Here is a 17758-nt window from a genome sequence, read left to right on the forward strand (position 1 = left end):
GAGGCAGTGGTGTCTTCGTTGGACGAGCTTGGCTGCACTCCGTAGCTCACATTAAACTCACTCACACACATTAACATGCTCTCGGACAGCTCCCTGCATGGACTCCCTCCAATTCTTTCTGGTAACGTGAATTATATACCGTCTGCAGGGCAAGAGACCCAGTAAAGCACAGCGGGCTGGCTTGGGGAATGTAAACTACAGCAGGAAACCACAACAATTAGCCTCTTAGTGAACTAAAAATGAGTCCAGCGACACGCATATTCACTGTTAGACATGAGAGAACATATCCAAACCAGCAAAGCCTTTCCCGACATGTTGATCTATCTGAGCGCCGCCTGTTGATAGTGCTTCCTTCTATTGCTGCAACAACAGCTGCGGTTTATGGCTAGGTTAAGGTCCAGGTTTCCTGATGAAAGTCAGATGATGCATCTGGGGAATCAGTGCAACATCTTTGTTTTTATTGACGATTTGACCATGGCTGGTGGCTGTGCTCTGTACCGTCTGGCGAAACCATGAAAAGTTTAGAGAATCCGTTTTACACACACAATGCTGCTCAGTGTGCTGAAACTACAAAGATACATTCCTACACAAAAAAGGTTAGAGAGAAGCGCCTTTAATTTATCCTTTGAAAAAAATTCAATGCAGAAGCAGAAAATTGTTTTGAAGCCAAAATGTTTTGTGGAGTGGTGTCACAGCACTACTAACCTAAAAGTGGTTACAGAGTTGTTTAAATGCATGCGAGACCCAGGTAAAACACTAGTCTAAATACGATGTCAAAAGGAAAGAAACATCTCCCAAGCAACATGCGGTGTAACTTTCTAACCCCTCCAATTGGAGCACAGATTGTAAAAAGGAAATAAATTCCAGAGTCGGGACACATAGTCAAAAAGTAAAACAGCAGAAAAGTAATCCAATAAACAGGAGGCTGTACAGTTTGGACTCAAAGATCCATGAAAGCTAACAGCGTTCCCAGTCTCTGTTGTGCACTGCTCCAGCCTTGACCTACTGTAACCCAAACCTCCTACTTCTGCTCTTTCCCCTCCTCCAGACTCATGTTATCAGATGACTGTGTGAGTAACCCCAGACATAACATGAGGAGTACATGAGAGAGCAAAGGCAGCCATTTCCTATTACCACATTTGATAACCCGTCACTCCCACCTCCAAGAAATCCGGTGAATCAGATGGGACATTTTCCTAAATCACTGCTGCTTGATGCACAGTGCCATCTATGGATATGCAACTTGAAATGCATAGTGACTCCAGTGCAAAATGTAGTTCAAACAGGTTTGTTTTCCTGTTTGTCACCATAACTCAAATGGTATCGTTTCAAGGCATAAGTTGTGGTGTATAGCAAAGAGGATGACTGAAGCGTTGTGCAAATGCACTGTAATTTAGGGATTCAGAGGACATGCAACGTTACAGACAGCTTCATTTGTGTAGATAGAAGGCTTTAGGTCTGAAGGTGACTGGTCCAGTGAAGCATCCACAAAAGCAATCCAAGTCAGGCTGTTATTTGGCAGACAAAACCAAAGGGTGTCCTGAAAACCCTCCATTCATCTGTGGACGGTCAGGCACAGCCTATTACCCAGGAGTCACATGGCTCCAATTAAAGTGGGAACACAGAGACAGAGATGGCTGTATGTGAAACACTCAGCTCAGGTAAATATCTTCGGTGAACAGAAAACTGCCTAATATGCCCTGTTGACTGTATTTTATCGAAAAAACAACAAAGGCTACAGTTGGAGTAATCTGAACCACATGCTCAAGATCACGTTTGGTGTACACAAACCGCCAAGAGGGGCACAGGATCCGCACATGAAATAACAAACATGTGGCTGACTATCAGGGGTAATTCTAAGCCACATATAATGGTTGATAATAGAGGAACGAGGCAAAAGGAGTCTGCTGTCTGAGCATCACACAAGGCACAGAGGAGTTACCACTCCATTCAGAATCTCATCTCAAGATTTAGCAAGGTGCCATTATCACGCTGCCCTTCTTGGTGGAAGCACTAACGAATAAGCAATTGCGGTTTATAACAGGCATGAAAAGGTCACAGGAATGAAAGCCTCAGATATATGAACCTTGAAGGACAATGGAAAAAGGGATAGATATGAGGCACTTGCACCTTCATCATACCTTGTCAGCAAAATTCTGAATGCGAATCGATTTTATGTGCAAATAAATTGGTAAACAATATTAAATGTAATGCAGGATAATAAATGTTAATGTTCCAAAACTGTACCAGAAAGAAGAAGCGAGTATTAAGCACATTAAGCTCTGTTTACCAGGCAACATTCATTTTTGTCAACTGCTGACTCCCTGCATCAAAAGTACAAAAGGACAAAATTGAAACACCTCATTTTGACATCCTCCTAAAAAGCAGGAAACTGATTAGATCAAAAAAAGCCAACAACCTAATATAGATAAACAACCAACTTAATCTGCATCATCTGTTAATAGTCATAAAGTTTTGGCTGTTATGTGTACTTAGCAGTGTTTGGATCATCTCTGATGTTTATGCAAGAAGTTTATGTAAAACTGCCAGTTGTCTGTGCTGCTTCGCTCTGAAGTCCTCAAGGCTCAAGTATCAATAAGACTGCAGTTCTTTTCATTCAACAAGATGCTGCCGTCTTCTTCGCCTAATTTAAATGTTTCTGTACTGCAGAGATACATGTGGATTTCTCCAGAATGATCAATGATTAACTGTAACGAATGAATTATATAACAAACACAGGAAAAGTGGGGAAAAAGGAAGTGAGAGGTAAAGTCAGTTTGCAATTTTGGAAGAAACCAGGGAGAGGTTTCTTTGATTCTTCTAGCAAGCACGTTTGTTGTTGTTTTAGTTTGTTTGTTTCAACAAATATTTATTTTTTTCAAAGACTTATTTTAAGAACTGCTCGCAATGTAAATGAAGGTAAATTGAAATGAACAAATAAACTACAGTGATCAAATAAAACGCATCACAGGCATGATAGTTGCAGGTCTAAATGTAAAGTCCCAGACTCCGATGATGCAATTCATAACCTGTGGATTCCATCAGCCATTCTTAAATTGAAAATTCTTAAGAATCATTTACCAAAACTTACTACGTAGCCTTAGACTCCATATGTGTCACGTGTGATCTTAATAATGTGACTTCAACTCTCGAGTTGGCTGCTGCCCTTTACTTGAAACTTAAAACAGAAATATTTATCAGGGTTTTGTTTGGCCTGCAAATGAAAAAGTTTTAATTACTATGAGAGAGATATACGGATATTTGACCCCATCCCCAACTGCTATAAATCAATTCATCTGAAGAAAAAATGGACCTCACAATTAGCCCATCCTAGTATACAGTGTATTAGGTTCACAATGTCAATATGTCCTAACTAAACATATTTGTCAGCGAGTACACATTCAGTGCAACTTGCTCATTAAGTCCTTGTGATTCTGGAATGCATAGCTGCTCATCCTCTGTGTATAGTGGATATATGTGTAAATATGTATCTATGTAAAGTTATGTAAAATAATTGGGAAGAAATGCAAGTACACAGAGGGAAAGGGGGGCGGTGGATTAAGGAGGGAAAACAGAGCGAAAAAGCCTCGCTCTCTGGGGGTAAGGCAGCTTGGCGAGCTGTGACTGCAGAGCACTCAGCAATATTCACTGCGAGGCTCAGGCATCCACAACCAGCCAGCTATCAGTCAGCAGGCTCAGGCACACATACGTGGACATACCAGGCACTTGAATACCTATCAGCAACAACTTACAATGTCCAGTCAAATGCCTGTGAAAGGGGGGGATTGTTCATGGTAAGGAAGTGATCGAGGAGCTTTCCCAGCATTCTTCAAGATGGACTTTGACTTTTTCACATTTGGACTTATCAATGAGACAGTTTGTGCTCTCTGAGCAGAGCGAGAAGGAAAGTGGTCCCACAGCAGCCGTCTTTATGCTCGCAAACGGAACAATGAAGTTCAACTCAAAAGTGAGAAATAATGTATTCTGAAAAAAACTCTTGGATACGACTGGGAGTGTGAATGCAGGGTGATAAAATACGGTTCACCAGTGTTAGTGAATCAACCTGCACTGGAACAAACATAAAAATCTTAATAACATTATGAAAGCTGAGAAAGAAATATGGTGGGAGTTGTCCTGGGTTTGAATTGTGCTTCAGTCGTCATTATTTTACAATTGGGCATACATTTTCACGCTGTCAAAGACTTTCCCTCAACCACAAACTTTAACATATAAGGGAATTCATTAACACATCTCATTTCTACCCACTTCATCGGTGGAGCGCTGACAGTTTATTCAGCTCTAGGGTCAGAGGCAGAGGGTGTGAGTTGAGATTTTTATTGCGCATGAAAAGAGGAGGATCACACGTGATGAGGAACCAAAGCTGCAGGAGAGTAGTGAAGTGTGGTGAAGTAGAGAACTGGATAGTACTTTGCACTGGGCGCTCATCAGAGGAACCTTTCGAAGGGTCCCTGCAGCCTCACAAGGTCTTTTACAACTCAGCTCTCAGAAAAGCATCAATATTCCCTCCAGGCGATCTGGTTAGTGTCAGAATCCAGTGTTGACTTCAGGAGCGCTCACCTCAAAAGGGCTACAACTGACTTTGAAGAGAGTTTCTACCCTCTTGACAGCACTGTGTAAACCTGCACTAATGTAGAAGATGAAGTATCCACTCAACCACACAATACCTTCTATATGATTTCTATGTTGTCCATGTGGAGTTGAAAATAATGTGAGGAATCCTGAATGCCAAACTATATATTTCTCTTGGAAGAGGTTGGTTAAAATGAAGAAAATTTGCACATGCTGTTAGAGTCTATTCCATTACTGTAACATTGTATGTAAACATGTAATCCCATAGAAATTAGCATTGTGCTATAATGGTTTGCGAGAAATTCCCTGGTTGGAATTTGCATGTTCTCGCCGAGCGTGCACAGGTTTTTTCATTGTTCTTCTTTTTTAAATTACAAAAACATGCATTTAAGGTTAATTGCATACTTTTAGAATGTGAGTGTGTGTGGATGCCTGTGTGTGTTTGTTCAGGGTGTATCCGTCTCCACCGTCAGGTTGCATGGCTGCAGCACCCCGCAACCCTAAGCTCGACACAGCAGTATAGAAAGGTTGGCTCAAATGATCTGAGACTGATATCCAGCCTATAGTTTCTCCTACAGACAGCATATAGCTAAAATAATCACCTCCAAGGCATTCAACAAAAAAAAAACCTCTGGCACCAAGCAAACTGTGTAACAGAGGCTGTTCAAAAAACAGCTCATATCGTCGACCAGCACTCACAGACAAGACAGTTGATATGTTACTGATAGGTATCAAGCTGGGGACGGTGCGGCATCATAACAGAGCTCGCTCCAGCTGTAAGATTGTTACAATTTGAGGAAAAATGTTGGTGTAACAGAAAAGTAGTGGGATAAAATATTTCCATCAGCAAGGTGAACTCCTGCTTGAACCACAAAGAAAAGGGTTTTCAAAGTCCTCTGGGATTATGTCAACATAGCTGCTCGCTGTTTGGCTGAAAAAGAAATGAGTCACCCCTAAACATGCACAAGACAAAACCCCTGTCACAGAAAACAACAATTAACCTATTTAGACATACATAGCAGCCTACCACAGACTGTTCCACCTCTGACCATAGTGCTAAAATAGCAATCACAATAACACACTCCTTATTACATCAGTGCATTCAGACCGGGTGCTGTTTTATGACTGTGTGCAGATTGGAACAGAAGAAAATCATTGCACTAAAATACCGAAGGTCACAGATCAACTGTACATACAATGGGCAAGACATGCATCCTTCCTCCTTGTTGTAGAAACTCATTGTGAGGACTATCTAATCAGCTGCATCTGATGTTTGTTTAGTGTCGTTCACACATAGTTGTCATAAGGTGCAGCATGGAGGCTTCCCTCAGACTAACAAAGCAGTGAAAACCGGGGACAAACGCTTGTCATCCCGCAGAAGCTCAGTAACCGATTACAACCAGTGGAGGTCACTGTAGCGATACCCAGGAGACTCTGGAGAGGCGGAGCAGAGGGAACATCTAGCTGCTGAAAATTACAGGAATGTCTTGCATACTGTGTTGTGATCTACAATTGATTCACTTAAGATGGTCATATAATGAGTTCTTAACCTCTGCTGAGGTAGAGCACAAAGAAAAGGGGAAACGCAGGTACATTTTGTGGAACTTGCTCCTTTAAAGGGCCTTTAAACAAACTGTAAAAGCTAGGTGCTGGGCAACACATGTCAGAGTGCTGTGTTTCATGGTTAAGCTCTGGGTTTAGCTGATCAAAGCCGCGGCACTCAACGCCACCAGACTTTGCGGCTCAGGCATCCGTCACACTCCTAATTACCTCAATGTTTCTCTGTTGTCCCCCTGTGAAGTTTTCATGAAAAGAACAACCACCAAGTTGAGGCCTTCCACACTGCCACGGATTATTCAGTGTGTCAGGAAATGAAGGCCAGCCGCAAAATGCACGCCGAATCTGTGAAACCACATCCCCTCAACGGCATCATTGACAGCAGGATGGGAAGGACATCAAACAGATGTGTGAAGGAGCGCATGCAAGGACATATGGAAAATGTGGGGAAGATGACTTCAGGACACAATTAAAGAAGGTGACAAAACTATTGGAAGTTGAAAAGTTCTCATGTACATAGATTTTCAAGATCTGAAAAGGAAATACAAAAATATTGTTCTGACATAAGTTATGTGGGGCTCAAAATTCCTGTTTGTTTTTCTGTTTTACTCTTTAATGATGTTTACCTTGAAGAGTCAACTACAGGCCAAAGAAACTACAACGTGCCTTGGGGTAAGCCCAGTACTTGGCAGTTTGTGTTTGAGTTTCTTCACTTTTTTGAAGCAGTTGGATTACCAGAGGATATTCGTCTTGACATGATTTGTGTTACGAGGCATCATGCTTGTACTCGTTAGGTCAAATTTAGTTATGACAGAGTCCTGTTATAAACTATGTGACTGTTGAGGGAGTTCTTTCTCTATCTGGACAATCACAAAATAAGAAATGAATAGGTTTGAAAACAAAACATCAGAAAAATGTGTTCTTATAAGTAAACACCATTTGGATGCGTTGATTTCCTGATTTAATCCACTTTTTCCGTATTGCTGACACTGTAGGGCATTTAAGCTGTTTGGAGTTAATCCTGTGATGAACTGAAAACATTTCCACAGTTTAGTCACCCTTCTGCCCCATGGGCTGTTCTTGCAGTAGTTTCCCAAAAAAATATTGTGCAATATTTCATTCATTACACTCGTGGAACTTCTTTTGCACAAGCATTGCCGTCGCAGAACTGAACGGACAAGACTTTGAAACAGACGAAAAACCTTTTTGTGGTATTTTTTTTTTCTTCTATTCTTTGTATCCAACATATCTGAAAAGCTTTGCTCCAACAGACATCAGTCGTAAACGGAGCACAGTCCGTCACCTCTGCGGCTCAGCAAGAAGAAAAGAAGACGGCATGTTGATTTCGTCGCAGAGCTGAGACATTTCCTGCAGCATGTGTTTATTAACTGGAGGTGTGAACTCTCCCCTGCGGGTTATCACAGTTACCTGTGAGGAAAGTGGAGGACTGCCTGCAGACCATCCCCCAATCCTCTGTCACCGGTGTTCCTCCAGAACATCCTTTCTTGTCAGGCCATTTCTTTCCCCTTTTCCATGCCTCAGAGTACCACAAGAGGGAATACGCCTTTAATGAGTGTTCCCCTTGACGTGTCCCCGGGGCCCTTTTCACCTTCACAAACCCAGCCTTTTCTTTATATATATATTCCTCCCTCTGTCCCTTCATCTCTCTTAATGTACATTTTATTATCATATTCATTGCTGCGGTTTGTTCAATCAATACCAGTACTGTAGGTAACTGGACAGATTAAACCTGAGAGGCACTTGAGCATATGATAGATGATTGGTAAATGGTTATTTTGCTATTTGTAAGTCGGCACAGTTGTCATTGTGTATCCGGTTTCCAGTATTTACATCCTGTACATCATCACAATTTCAGAACTACAAACCACCCTGGGTCTTGAAATTCATTTTATGTCAGAAAATGTAGAACACTTCCTTAATAATCAAGTTATTAAAGAAAAAGGCGGTCCAACCATCACCATCCTGAAGAAACGACAAAGAAATGGCAAACTTAATTTTAAACATTAAGTTAAAGCATTAAAGGAAAAAGAGAGGTGAACTTTAACAACCCAAACTTATATAATGATAACATTGTACTATCAGCTTCCCACCAGCCCATCTTTACACTAAACAGATCAAAGCTGTAGCCACTCTAAACAATGGCCCACAGATGAGTGCCACATGTGAGTGGGGCAACATTGACCACTTAAAGGATTTCACTTCTCTGCGCCAAGTCTTCAGAATACAAAGATTCAGGTTGAAACAAGTTAAGCTACAAAGGTATTCCTTACTTTGAAGCACCCACAGCTGCTGACAAACATGTCTTCGACTTGGTGAATAGGAGCAGTCTGGGAAGACTTGAATCCAGTGTAAACACATGACTATTACCAGCCAGTAAAGTGTAAACACATGGTGCAGCTACACCGCTCTCTGCTTGAAAGAAAGTGTTCAATGCAATTGCGAATTCATAGAAATGATTCTCTGGAAGCTGACTGAACTCAGTAGTCAAACCTGTGGGATCCAAACCTGCACAGATATCAAAACCTCAAATGCGCTGAGGTCAATACAGAACCCCTTTCTTTCTTTCCATGATTGACAACTCACATTCTTTTGACGTGTTTCAGAGAAGAGTTAAGGTAAGAGCTGCACCAGCTGTGTTTTCAGGCTGAAAGAGAAAGACTTGCATTTCTGGAGGCCTGTCAGATGTTTTACAATTGTATAAAAGCACCTGCAGGCAGACAAGAGTGATCGCTTTTACATGAGGACCATTGAGACAAATGAAGCTCTCATAATGTGGCTGAATCATTTTTTCAAAGAATAAAAAGACTCAGAATAAACCAATCGCTTGCAGCAATTTCAGATCATATTGGTTAATACCTGCCATATGGTACGGAGCAGTTTTGTTCTCAGATTAAAAGCCCTGACAGTCGCACAGCAGTGTGACTCAGGAGGTGGGATTTAATGGAATCAGAAAAAGGGGTGCAGTGAGTGCAATCTGATCAAACTGATTAGAAAAATGGCCCACACTGTCACAGGCATTAAAAAAGTGTCATCTGGCATGAGAGCATACAAACAGATTTTAAAATACCTACAAATAGAGCAAGGATGGATCAAGTGACATGATTACCTGGTGATCTCTTGTTGGGGCGCAAGGGCATCATGTAGGACTGTCGTGGCAGCAGAGGTGAGGATGGAAGAGAGGTGGACACTCCTTTAGCCAGGCTTAGTCCATGAAGGTGACCACTGCCAGGTCCCTGAGGCTGGGGATTTCCCTCTGCTGGACCTCTTCTTTGAGCACATTGGCTGTAAATATCACCTATTGAGGAGAACCACATGCTTATTACAGCTCTGAAAAATAGCTTTGGTTTCTTTGTACTGAATTCCATTACCTCATGGTGTTTGGCATATTGAATGGACTCATCTTGCTCTCACGTTTTGATCTCACAAAGTTTTCCATACAGTCGATGATTTTGAAAATTTTATGGAGAAGAAGAGGCTGACTTTGTTGTGGATTAATGCAATGGATTTCTAATATAAATTTCATGCACAACACACTCATTGGTATAGGGTACTGAATAAATACAGTGCTTTTTGTCATTGTAGGATATTTCAAAGCGGAAATAAGCTCACACAAAAAAGCCTTTATTTGTTTTACTGATAAGAAAACAATTTCCTAAAAACTTGGCTTTCTTATTCAATCATTGATTTGCTTTATTTCTTGGGAATAATCCAGGCTGTGCACCCTGTCTAACCCTGTGTGGTCAAGACCAGAGATGATCAATGCAGTATGGGAACTTAACCCTATAAGAACTGCAGTAGATTTAATTTAATACATGTTTTACCACATTTAATGAAAGAAAAATGTTACTCAAGGAATCAATAACGCAAAGCCCAGTATTCATTGTACACTATAAAGAAAACATGCATATTTACATTGAGCGATACTTTGCGTGACCCTTTATCCTCCTAAATTAAAAGCTAAAAGTCTTATGTAATGGCTTTTAAACTAGTTCAACAGTTTCAAATCTCTTCATAATTGAGCACATTTCTACAAGGTATTTATACAACAAACTTGAAGAGTGGAAACATTGTTGGGGACAGAAAACTGTCAAAATCTGACCAACATTGTCTTAGTTCTGGGGTTTGAGCTTGAAATTCACATTTTAGAATCCAGTCAAATGTGAAGGTGAAACTGATATTGTTCTGTTTTACCCAATGCTCAATGAAAATACAATATTAATAACATGAAATTATAACATTAACAAGGCATTCTGTAATGTAGTTCTCATTTATTTAGAATAAAGGGTATGTCAGAAAAAAACGCATTTCTTTTTCAGAGATCTGAAAAAAGATCATCTTGATGCTGACTCAAATAAAACAATCTACCAATTCATTTACTACTCCTGATTGTGAATGCCAAGAATGACAAACTACAGAAGAAACCTCGGCAATGGGTTTTTTTGACAGTGTGGCATTTTTGATTGTACACTAAAGAATATTCAAACCACAACTGTCATGCTTTTGTGGAGTTAAAGCCAAAGTGGCGTTTGCACTTTAAAAATTCAACCTTTACTTGATCATACAAAATTCTAAACCATATTGAGCTTTTTATTTTCATATAGACTCCACCGTACTTAGATTACTGTTATGCAACGAAGTCAAACAAGGACGGTGCTCTTGGTTTGCAGAGAAACCAGCTTATCGAGCAGGTCGGAGAGTGGACTTCAGAGGAGGGTCTCCTAATGACACTTTCTATAATGAACCAGAAAATGGAAATGCTGAAGAATCAAATGTTCTAAGCAAACCAAACACAGAACTACAATGCAAAAAATAGTCTGCTCTGTGCACCAACATAACCTATCTAAGACACTATTTCTAAAAGAGAGGTTTAGGTTTTGGGTCGGAGCATAAAATCAAAAGCTTGTCCTTCCAAGTCTACTCAGCCACCATGGTCCACTACAAAAGCCACCTTAGTAATATGACGGATAGTCTCATAAACAAGACCCCGGGGATGTCTAAACTATTGACTTAGGACAACAACTCAACCCCAACCCAGACAGAGACACTTATTATTGTCTTACAGATAACCATGGCCTCACACCAAGAGATGCTGACAATCATCCAAGCCTCTTCACACCCAGTGCACCCTGAAGGTAATCGTTTAATAAAGTAAAAGGAAGTACACATCGATGAAGATCCCTCATGGAAAATGCTTGGCATACTGCAAAAAATTGCCCTTTTGTTACCTGGCATGGGTGATGTCCATGCCCAGTTCCTTAAAGATGTGAGGTTTCAGTCTGCACAGTTGCACCAAAGGAAGCCTGACCTATGAACTAAACTCACCTTCTAGTCATTATTTTGTAAAATTCTGAGTCACCCTTTATTTTGTAAGTACATCAGCATAAAACTGAAGTCTAAATCTCAAACCAGCAGACTGCTGTCAACCACAAATCAGTAATATCTCTTTGTAGAAGAAATTCCCCCACACCGAACCAGATTGTCCTTCCTGTGACTCTGTGCAATTCTAAACAAAGTATTGCAATTACTTTTCAGTTCAAAGAAAAAAAACCATGTGTTTGTGAAGTCAAATGAACACTACCAGACGCCAGCCAATAAAGGACACCAGACACCTAATAGCTTACAAATAAGAATGAGTGATGGAGGTGGAAGAAAAAGCAAAACAGACCTGGATGTGGGGGGACAACCATAACAATGAACATGTACTTAAACCATGGGTCATGGGCCTGTGAGCATTACTCCCGTTACTGGGACACAAGAGAAGGACATCACATTAAAACACCAAATAAAGCGGCGTCATTGACCACAGAGCAACATAACATGTATTTCACTGACTACACTGACTGCTCTTAGCATTTTATTTTAATATTTAATGGAAAACTGTGCTTCATTTCCAATACATTTCTCACTATTGTGATTATGTTTCAAGGCTGCTTCTGCACATTGATGATTATTCTAAAACCTAGAATAAAATGCAACATTAAACATTACTGTTTCTAAAAGATTGAAGGCTATCAACTGATAAAACCAGCATGAATATGCTAAAACTCGACCTTGCTTAAGAGTCAGTTTGCAGGCGAGCCTGTGGGAATCACTGTTTATTAATCATCTAACCAACAATCAACTGTCTCAGAGTGTTTCTAGCATGAGGCTAAAGAAAATGTGTAAAACTCCCAGCAGAATCTACCAAGAAATGAGCAATGAGGCAAGACAGAAGTGGTTGATGTTTCTGTGCGGACAAAAAGAATTATAAAGGACAATGAATTATTAAGGTGTGTTGACATGACAACATGGATTTTCCTTTCTGTACAATATCTATCTTGTTTTAAAACCTTTAGTAAGACATTGTGAATGGGGGAAATTAATCTTAAAGCAATGACAGAACATATATGACACTACAATCCAGACATGTTATGCCATTTCTAATCTTGATGAAGTATACGTTCGTCCATGTTTTTGTTTAATTATTCAGATGTAACACAAGGAAGGTAATAATAGTCTGCACAAAATTCATAACAAAAATAATTGTGGCAGGGTCCAAAACAATCCCACATCCTTTGAAACTGATCATTTGCAATCGCGACCACCTTGCCATATTTCAATGCTCTCTCCAAGCTAGGACTAATGCTTTCTGATCCTTTTTTGCTTCACATATCAAAACATAATTTGTTTTATTCAAAGACATTTTTCCACACAATGTCTGAAAGTGACTTAGCTAAAGAACTAAAATAACTTGAGCTGGCTATTAGTTTGTTCTCTAAATGGAAAATAATGGTTTTGCTTCACTAAAAAGCAATCTTGTATGGAAAGACCAATCCAGTGCCAGAGCCAGCGAACAGGAAAATAATCTATTCTGCAGAATCCAAACTGCTCATTCATCATGCCCTCAATTAAAATGTATGAATTATATACCTCAAGATAACGTGCAATACCTAACTGCTCCTACAGACCATACGTCAGCAGGCCCAGCTAAACCTTTACTGCAGATGTGGGGAACCACAGCAATGACAATTAGCTTTGGTTCTCTTTTCGGGACTTTCGGCAAATTAGCACAGACTCCTGTCTGCAGCCTGAGCTTTGTCGAATCACTGAAGACTATAAAGCATGAGGCAAGCTACCATTAGCAACCTGCGTGTCTGTTTCAGGGTAATGAGTGTTGTTGGCCTGCCCGGCTAATCAGAAACAGAGACCCAATTCCCCCACGCCTCTGCCTCACCAGAGGGGACACAAAGCTGTCCTGTGTTGTAAAGTCCTCCTAAACAAAGAAGAATGCCAGAGACAGGAAGCAGAAAGGTTCCAGTGACACCTCTGCATGCTTTTAAGACCCCAAAAAACCTGTGAATGAATCGAAGGTCACTCGGCACAGACCAGGACCTGCTGTCACCCCCGAACAGAGTGTGACATATCGCATACACACTTTTGTGTGTCCTCGGGGAAGCCTGTGTTAAATTACCAAATGTTGTTTGGCCACAAATTAACAACACATCTTGCTGTCAGGGATAAAATAAAAAAAAGTCCCCATAACAACAGCTTAACAGTGTATGCCTGTTACAAGCTAGGTTATGGTTCTAATTAAGCATGAAGTATGTACAGTATGTACATAGTGCGAATGAGACTCCAGGAAATTGAAAATCAGTGTGTCCCCCCCCATGGAGAAAAATAACCTGTGTGTGACTATAGATAAGAAATGTAAATAGAAATGATATGATGGAGGCAATCCAAGTCTCTCTCTCTTTCAGAATGGTTTGCATTTAACACAAACCATATGACAAGTGTTAATGTGTGTTTCAATTACGGATCTGACATCAGTACAAAATGTTTCCCTTCTGCAGGAGGCTTGAGAAGTTATTACTAAATGAAATACCATGGTGGGCCAGGGGTTAAGGCACTGACCACAAACCTCACATTACCCGTTTGTATCGGAAGCAGACCTTTTCTGCACGACATTTATCATCCCCCACCTTCATCAGTTGCTTCACACTGGTAAGCGGTACCTCTAGAATTCAGTAAAATGCCTTTTGAGGACTGAAGTTCATTTGATGTTTCTATAATGTAAATTATCCGAGTAGCAACCCAATGATGAACTATTGGTTGATTTTCTAGTTCAGGTATGAGAAGTACATTATGTCGGAAAATCTATTCTTGGTTCCTGTGTCAGTACTTTTCTTTTGTGAACTGTAACAAAAATCAAAAGCAAGAAATAAATATTGTTGCTGAACGTTTGTTGACCAGTCACTACTGTATTGAGGCAATATATGGGCCTGTGAGAGGATTGCACGATTTTACCAGAGGTTACACCAGTTGAATGGTAAACTTTGCCAGAAGTGACAACGGGTCGAGTCCAGGCCGATACAGCATGTTAAAGAGATTACGGCAAAGTTGTAATTTTGGTAGCTGCTTCTGAAAACTGGAGGCGCCACATAAAAGCTGGTCATCTGATTTCTGGTGAACGGGCAGCAGTGTGTCATGGTGACTGCATTGCCATCTGACCGATGCTATAATACGCCGAAGGACACAAGGACAGAAACTTGCCCGTGCTATTTCAGTTACTTTCCAAAACCCTGGTTGGGGCAAGGCCTGCAATTTCAGCCCCTGCTGTGGTCGAAGAAATCAGCCCTTTCTAATTATACAGTCCTGCCCCAGGATGATGTAAAAATGATTACAGTCCCTTGCATGCTCTTTCCTTCCCATCAAAGTGAGGGTCCAAAGCCAACAAGGACATGCCCAACCTATAAAAACAGTTCAATATTATTTCAAGACATTGATTTAGAAAATATATATTAAAGGACCAATCAATTATTTGACCAGATCCAATGGGGAGTCACTTATAAACATCTATTCCGACCAATGCTCCATTTTGCTGTGTCCTCATTTTTTCAAGTCACATCTTTGGTGAAGGAAAAATAAAACACACATATAAAACTTTATTATACCACTCTATGAAACTACAAGATGATCTAATCTCATAATAAATTTGAGTTATCCACATTTCTGTTGCAATTTGCTACAATATGAGGGCGGCAGAAGCCCTGTGCAGCCCTCATTAGAGGCTGTTAAATAAACCACACTTGGTTCGAACCAAACTCATTTTCTTCTTCTTAAAAACCGTCACCATCATGTTTTGTTCCACCAAACATCATCTGGGAAGATGCTTAGTCATCCCAGTCAAGTAATCTCTACTTGTATCATAAAGGCAACTTGACATTTGAAGATGTTATTAGAAAGTCATCTGATTGGCTTTATCAGTTGTAATTGATAAGTGTGGCCGTTCCAAGATTTATACTGGTGAAGTCAATATTCCCTGGGCCAATTTTGATCAACATCATTGAAACCTCATATAATTCCAGCTGAATTTATTAAACAATTAGATATGTGCACACATGTTTTTATGGGTTTGTTTTGGAATAGCATGTGAAAATGACTGAAACACAATTCAACCGGCTGTCTCACACTGGAAGGACACATCTGTCAGCAGCAGTGTTTCTGAAGTACGTCTAGATGTGTCGAGGTAGGAGGCATCGCAAGGTCATTGAATCAGGTCAACTGAACTTGGTCATGTGTCTACGAAGATGTTTTTCCCCTTATCATAGTGGATTCATCGGTTCATGCTTTCCCCTTGACTAGCCTGGCTAATCTCATGAAATGGTGAGAAGCTCAGGTATCTAAACTGTTTGGACGTGTCACACAAGGTTTCATATATTATTGGACCATATGGCTCATGGTCTTTTAAGTAATGGGAACTACTCTTTGTAGGAAAGTATGAATTGACTATTGTTTATTCTTCAAGGAACTACAATTCTGCTGTGTGTCTAATCAATAAACATTCGGTTCAGGATGGACTCTTTCATGTTAGGAAGAAAAAAAAATTAATGTTGGCTAATTGAGCTGAAAGTTATATTTGGAATACTGTCGGTAGTAAATCACAGCAGAATAACAGAAGTAGCGGAGGAGTAAAGTTAGTATATTAGTTTGTCCACAATCAAGCTAAGTTCCAATCTGAACTTCCTTGCTTATTTGATAAAAAAAAAAAAAAATGCTATTTGCAAGGGAAATTTTATGAGCAGGAGCAGATTTAGTCCTTTAATAAAAAACAAATAATGACACCATCTGTCTGTACACACGTGTACTGTAAACACCAACAAACATACCCACATAGATGAGCTCTCAGGAGTTCATTTATTGGACTGGAGAGAAAATGAAGAGGGCCTATAATTAATGCAGATTCTTTGAGTCAACACACAAAGCACGATGACCATAGGACAATCCACTGAAGAGGAGAATTCTCTCGCTAGACTGAATGCCAATGTGGATTCCCTGTGTACTTCCGAGACCAGGGTGACAGTCTCACAAAAGCTGTCATGGTTAACACACAGCAACCCACCGAGAGGAGAGAGAGCCGGACAACAAAGAATACAGAGTGGGGGAGGGTCTATGGTATAAGTCATCTGTAATGATGAAGGACAAATTATATCTGATATGTAAATGAAATGCAAATCATCCTGGTTTAAAATCAATTAAGTCATTTCGAGCAAAATTTACATTTAAGACTCAAAGTCACGCAAACAACATATGAAACACTTCTGCGGCACTGGTGCTTGTCCCATGAGGAAATACTAATTTTCGAGCATTTTACTAAGCAATTGGTAGCCATGGGAACAGTCACAATACTCATATTGTAATAAAGCATTCTAATAAAGCACAGTGACAAAAAACTGTAAAATACACACAGATGAAAGAGGATACCAGGAAACAGAAGATAAAGCTTTCTCACTAAACATTGGTCTCAAAACTTTTCCGATGCTGTAAAAACATATAAGAACATAAAATCCCCCCACAGCTGTTTTTTATTGCACACTTGTTTATTATTTCTGTTACATCCCTCCTGTGGGCATGTATTCTATCATGTAATTTTAGTTTTTCGCCTACAATAATCAAATTCCATACATTTCTTTCCCCATCTAAAGACATTTTCTTGCTGATTTCAAAGGATTACTCATCTATGCTGGTGGTCTCTGAGGAGGAACCCCCCCCCCCAACTCTGACAGCGTCTTTAGTTTCAGCTTGTCAGAAACAAGTACACTTGCTTAGGTCCTAACACGTTCAACTCAACTCCACACATACTTGGTAATGACAGCAAATTTAGTCGTTTAATGCAGAGATAGGATGCTGTTGGCAAAATAAGACAGCCAAACATTTCTCGTCGAACGTTGAAACGTTAAAACAGAGTCGATCTCTCCCTTTCCCTCTGATGCAAAGCTCTGCAGTAGTCTGAGCTCTGAAATGCCTTGCTGGCTGGCCCCCGGGGAACAGAGACTGACATGGAGAAGTATGTGTATTTCTTGGGTGGAAGAACCAAAGGAGGTGGAGGAGGAGAAGGATGGAAGGAGGAGGGGGAGGAAGGGTGATGGGTGGCTCTGGGCAGGCACTATGACATTTCCCATTCCTCTTCATAACTTGCCAATTTAAGTGGGTATGGGAAAAATAATATGAGCCAGAGACAGTATCTTACCAAGTTTTACTTTCTGAGAGACGCAAAATGAGAGCAGAAAAACTGATTGCTACAAAGCAAACAGAAGAAAATATCTAATGAAGC

General features: G+C 40.3%; 1 protein-coding gene across 2 annotated transcripts in view; it reads right to left on the reverse strand.

Moving 5' to 3' along the window:
* Positions 1–17758, reverse strand: part of tanc1b (tetratricopeptide repeat, ankyrin repeat and coiled-coil containing 1b) — a 96385-nt gene that overhangs the window by 56877 nt on the left and 21750 nt on the right. For both annotated transcript variants that reach the window (XM_080478319.1, XM_080478318.1), the window contains exon 3: positions 9275–9463. In XM_080478319.1, the coding sequence (XP_080334445.1) occupies positions 9275–9463 (189 nt within the window). The remainder of the gene's footprint in view (positions 1–9274; positions 9464–17758) is intronic.

This window comes from Lipophrys pholis, assembly GCF_963383615.2.
Source record: "Lipophrys pholis genome assembly, chromosome: 13".
In the NCBI taxonomy this organism is placed as follows: domain Eukaryota; kingdom Metazoa; phylum Chordata; class Actinopteri; order Blenniiformes; family Blenniidae; genus Lipophrys; species Lipophrys pholis.